Here is a 5,238-nt window from a genome sequence, read left to right as displayed (position 1 = left end):
CCTGGAGGGAGGGAGGAGGGAAGAGGAGCGTGCCCCAGCCCTGAGAGAGGGAGGAGGAGTGTGCCCCAGCCCTGGAGGGAGAGAGGAGGGAGGAGGAGCACACCCCAGCCCTGGAGAGAGGAGGGAGGAGGAGGAGCACACCCCAGCCCTGGAGGGAGGAGGCCCTGCCCACTGCAGATCTGACTTTCAGCCTTGGAGCCACCTGTCCAAGGCCACTCAGTGCATGGTCCTCTGCTGCTGCCTCCAGCGTCTCAGCTCTGTGCTTCGCAGCATGACTTCAGTCAGGCTTTGAGGTCGTGCCCTCTTCGGTCATGGTCTGAGCAGCACGTCAGATGGATGACAGGGACTGGGAGGACTGGCCCACTCTGCAGGCCAGGGTGGATGTCCGCTCGAGGATGTCATTGTCCTGTGAGGGGAAGGAGAGGAGCGGATGGCTCTGGGGGCCGTCACTGTCCTGTGAGGGGAAGGAGAGGAGCGAATGGCTCTGGGGGCCGTCACTGTCCTGTGAGGGGAAGGAGAGGAGCGAATGGCTCTGGGGGCCGTCACTGTCCTGTGGGTGGAAGGAGAGGAGCGAAGGGCTCTGGGGGCCGCTGGCCCAGGGTCTGCCTTTGGTTCTGCCAATGAGCGTCCTTGAGGGCCGAGGCCTTGGTGACTGCTGTTGTGGGTTCCTGGTCTTCAGGGGGTCTTGGCCTGGCTACCTCCATCCCCGACCTGTTCCTTTAGTTTCTGGATAAGATCTTCGAAAGTCCCTAAAAACTTCATTTGAACAGTGTCTCTGTGGGAGTGGAGATGCTGCTGCGGGTACCATGTGCTGTCCCGGAGGCCTCAGGGCGTCAGGTTCTCTGCCCCGGACCCTGCTGCCTCTGTGACCGGGAAGGACCGTGTTGCCAGGTGGCACCACAGCCCGGCCTCCGTGCCCCGGAAATTCCCTCATGGCTGGCGTGTGGATGAGGGTTGAGTCTGGGTCGTGCTGTGCGGTGGAGTGGGGTGGGGATGGCCTCTGCCTTGCGGCCTGTGGAGTCCGCTGTCCATCCCTGAGCCAGGCTTCTCTCCCACCTGCTGGTGTGGGTGGTGGAGCACGGTCTCCACACAGTGTGGCTGCTGAGCGAGGCCAGATTCGGGGTGAAGTTCAGAGGCCCGGACCTGCCAGGCCGTGCTGCATCCACACCAGCCTGTGCCCGTGCGCGATGGGCTGTGCACGGCCAGGGCCACCACGTGGCACGAGGATGTTCTGGCTGCTCCTGTGGGGTTCAGAATGTGTGGCCGCTGAGCACCAGGCCTCAGGCGAGGGGCCACCTGCCACCCTGTGGTTGCTCCCGTGGTCCCCGTGGCACTGACTGGTGCCAGCCGGTTCCACGGAGGAGAAGCGGAGGCCTGGGCAGAGGGGTGAGGTGCAGGCCATGAGCTGAGGCTGGGCCCTACAAATCTCGCGTGTGGCTAGTGTCGCGTTCTTCAGAAGTCACCTTCCTGCCCTTCCTGTTGATGCTGAAAATGTCTGGAAAGGCCCAGCCCTGTTCCCCAGCCGAGGGGGTTTGTCCCTCTGCGACCCGCTGGCTGCCCAGTCCGTTCCTCCAGCTGTTTCCTGGGACGCCCCCCATGTGGTGAACCTGCTGTCACCCTGACACGGCCACTGGGTCGCAGCAGTCATCACTGCCTGGATCAGTGAGCTCCACGCTGGGTGGGGTGGGGTGCGGGGAGTGCGGCCGCAAGAGCCCTGTGAGGGCGGGGCTTGACGTCGGTCCCTGGGGGGCAGTGACCACCTCTCCGCGTCTGCTGGGCCACTGGTCTGAACCGAGCACCAGGCAGGGCTGGCCAGGCTGGAGGTTCCCGGCGCGCCAACCCCCAGTCGGGTCTGACAGGTGTCTCTGGGGTGCGGTTGCCCGGGGCTGTGGAGGGACCATCTGTCCCAGGTGAGGACAGGAAGAAGGGGGTCTGAGACCCTTCAGGGACAGGCAGGGGTGGCTTCGCGCGTCTCAGAGCAGGACTTAGCAGCACACTGTCCAGTACCAGGCGTCAGTGCGGGTTCAAGAACCCCCAGGTGGACCTGGAGTCCGCTGTCCACTCCTGAGCCAGGCTCCTCTCGCACCTGCTGCTGTGGGAGGCGACACCAGCCCACAGGGTGTGTCCCGGAGCTCCTGCAGCCGCCGCGGTCCCCTGGCCTGCCCCCTGTGGCACGTGGGCTGTCAGATCCCAGATCTTCTGGTCACCCCCCCATCCCCAACCCGATCTCTGTGCAGAGGCTGCAGGAGTTCGAGACACGCTGTGTCCTCAGGGGCTGGTGACCAGAGCTCAGCCTCCTCAAGACGGCTTCCTAATACTAGGAAGGGGCACTGGGGCCACTGCGTGCCGTTCGGGGTTGGGGGTGGGGACTTGGGAGGGCCCATGCAGGAGGGCAGTCCCATGGCCTGCAGGGATGGGTGGGGACAGCCTCGGAAGGCAGGGCTGGCTGGGTGAGGCCCTCCGAGGAGGGTCCTTCCCACTCAGTCTTGAGCCTGGGGGATTGAGGTCTTGGTGCTTGGCATGAAATTGCAGATGATCACCTGCTCCTTGAAATCACCCTCCCGGAAAGTTTTTCAGACAGTCGAGCGTGCACACGTGGTCAGATGCTAACACACGCTTAGGTATTTAAACTCCGAGGGGCAGCAGCAGCACGCGGAGGCGAGGACCCAGCTGCAGGGCTGTGGCGGGGTGTCCCACCTGCGCGTGCTCGTTCTGCCAGAGAACAGCCGAGCCCCCCACTGCCTGCTGGGGGCTGCGAGGGTGGGCTGGTGGTGTCCTTCCCAGGCTCCCCCAGCAACTCCCATGCCTTCTGCCCTTGGTCTCACTGTACGCCCAGGCCGGACAGTCGTCGTCCTCAGCTGGGCTTCCTGCGCTCTGCAGCACTGAGTGGGCTGTGGATGATGGGGGGCTCTGTTGACAGGTTCCGCGTTAGACCCACATCTTAGCAATGTGAATATTGCTTCCCTAGAGAAGGATCTGGAAGAGCAAGACGGCCACGACCTGGGACCAGCAGGTGAGGGCGAGGAGCACCTGGGGCCCTGTTCCTCCAGCCGCTGAACAGCTAAGCGCTGCGGCAGGAGGATCGCTTGAGCCCGGGAAGGTCCAGGCTGCAGTGAGCGGGGGTTGGACCACTGTGCTCCCGCCTGGGCCACAGTGCAATAGCCCGTATCTGGTTTTGGGGGCGGGAGGGCCCCCTTCTGGCGGTACCTCCTCCTCTCCCTCACTGCCCCTCCCCTTCCCCCCCTGCACAGGGACTCCTCAGCCTCTCTCTCCCGCCTCCCACTTCTTCAGTTGACCTTTGTCCCAGCAAAGTGGCCCTGCAGACAGGCGGGGCTCTCCCTGAGGAAGGTCCTGATGGTCTCCAAAAGACAAATGTATTCACATTGTAGACAAAAGATCAACATCCATACAAAAGTTTTTTTTTTTTTTTTTTTGAGACGGAGTCTCGCTCTGTCGCCCAGGCTGGAGTGCAGTGGCTCGATCTCGGCTCACTGCAAGCTCCGCCCCCCGGGTTTTATGCCATTCTCCTGCCTCAGCCTCCCGAGTAGCTGGGACTACAGGCGCCCGCCACCTCGCCCGGCTAGTTTTTTGTATTTTTTAGTAGAGACGGGGTTTCACCGTGTTAGCCAGGATGGTCTTGATCTCCTGACCTCGTGATCCGCCCGTCTTGGCCTCCCAAAGTGCTGGGATTACAGGCTTGAGCCACCGCGCCCGGCCACAAAAGTCTTATCCTATACAACACCCTTTCCTTCAGCCTAAAGTGTATCTTTTCTTTCTGACTTGAAAAGAAAGTAAACTATTTTAGCGGCCCGGACAAGTGCTGGGAGGACTGTGCTAGTGGCTAAACTGGCTGGCAGAGCCTGGTGGGTGTCTGGCCTCTTGGGGGGGGCCCACGCTAAACCCCCGTGTCCCCACCTCTGGTTGAAATCCCTTTGAGCCCATGGCTTGCCCAACTGTATGAGACGTGGCCACCCGGGGCTTTGTGGCTCCACACCCATAGAAGGTGGCTGCTGGCCTGGCCCCCCGTATCCCCACCCCCCATATCCCCACCACCACCGCCTGCAGGGTCCGTCTTCCGTGCCTGCCGCCCGCCGGTGGGCAGATGTTTGGGCAGAGGCCTAGCGGTACTTCCTTCGCTCACTGGTCTGCCCCTGCCAGGTCCCAGGTCGCTGGCCGGCTCTGCGCCTGTTACCATACCCGGCTCCCTGCCCCGAGCACCATCGCTGCACTCGCCGTCCTCCGCGTCCACCTCGCCACTCAGTTCGCTGTCCCAGCCCCTGCCGGGGCCGGTGGGTTCCTCGGCCATGACGCCTCCCCAGCAGCCGCCACCCCTGCGTTCAGAGCCGGGTGCACTGGGCTCTTCAGCCTCATCCTTCAGCTCCTTAGGTGAGTGCCGGCTCCCTCCACGCAAGTGTTCCCATGAAGCCTCCGTGGGGCTGCCTCCCAGAGGCCACCCTGACTGAGGGGCCCCACACGGAACCTTGTGCCCCATCCATGGTGGCAAACCACATGGCCTGCTGCTCACAGGCTTTCCCCGCCGCAGACTGAATCTTGCTCTGTCACCCAGGCTGGAGTGCAATGGCACGATCTCGGCTCACTGCAACCTCCGCCTCCCAGGTTCCAGCAATTCTCCTGCCTCAGCCTCCCGAGTAGCTGGGATTAGAGGCGTGCGCCACCACACCCGGCTAATTTTTGTGTTTTTAGTAAAGACGGGTTTCACCATGTTGGCCAGGCTGGTCTCAAACTCCTGACCTCGTGATCTGCCCACCTCGGCCTCCTGAAGTGCTGGAATGACAGGCTTGAGCCACCGTGCACGGCTGTTTGTTACGTTGTAAAGGAACTAACACTTGGCCGGGCTTGATGACTCAAGAGCAGCCTGATCAACATGGAGAAACCCTGTCTTTACTAAAAATACAAAATTAGCTGGGCGTGGTGAGTTGCGCCTGTAATCCCAGCTACTCAGGAGGCTGAGGCAGGAGAATCGCTTGAACCTGGGAGGCGGAGGTTGCGGTGAGCCAAGACTGTGTCGTTACACTCCAGCCTGGGCAATAAGAGTGAAACTCTGTCTCAAAAAAAAAAAGAAAAAAAAAGACCGGGCGCGGTGGCTCATGCCTGTAATCCCAGCAGTTTGGGAGGCCGAGGAGGGCAGATCAGGAGGTCAGGAGATCGAGACCAGCCTGGTTAACATGGTGAAACCTCGTCTCTACTAAAAATAAAAAAATTATCCGGGTGTGGTTG

The 5,238-nt window shown here is 61.9% G+C and overlaps 1 protein-coding gene across 1 annotated transcript in view; it reads left to right on the top strand.

The window, feature by feature from the left end:
• UNKL (unkempt family zinc finger-like) overlaps positions 1-5,238 on the top strand; it is a 68,162-nt gene that overhangs the window by 57,769 nt on the left and 5,155 nt on the right. Inside the window, exons 10-11 of the mRNA XM_011967027.1 lie at positions 2,921-3,013; positions 4,159-4,430. Coding sequence (XP_011822417.1) covers positions 2,921-3,013; positions 4,159-4,430 — 365 coding nt within the window. The remainder of the gene's footprint in view (positions 1-2,920; positions 3,014-4,158; positions 4,431-5,238) is intronic.

This window comes from Mandrillus leucophaeus, unplaced genomic scaffold (assembly GCF_000951045.1).
Source record: "Mandrillus leucophaeus isolate KB7577 unplaced genomic scaffold, Mleu.le_1.0 Scaffold78, whole genome shotgun sequence".
NCBI classification, from domain to species: domain Eukaryota; kingdom Metazoa; phylum Chordata; class Mammalia; order Primates; family Cercopithecidae; genus Mandrillus; species Mandrillus leucophaeus.
Note: the sequence above shows the minus strand (reverse complement) of the source record. Positions and strands in the feature narration are given on the sequence as shown.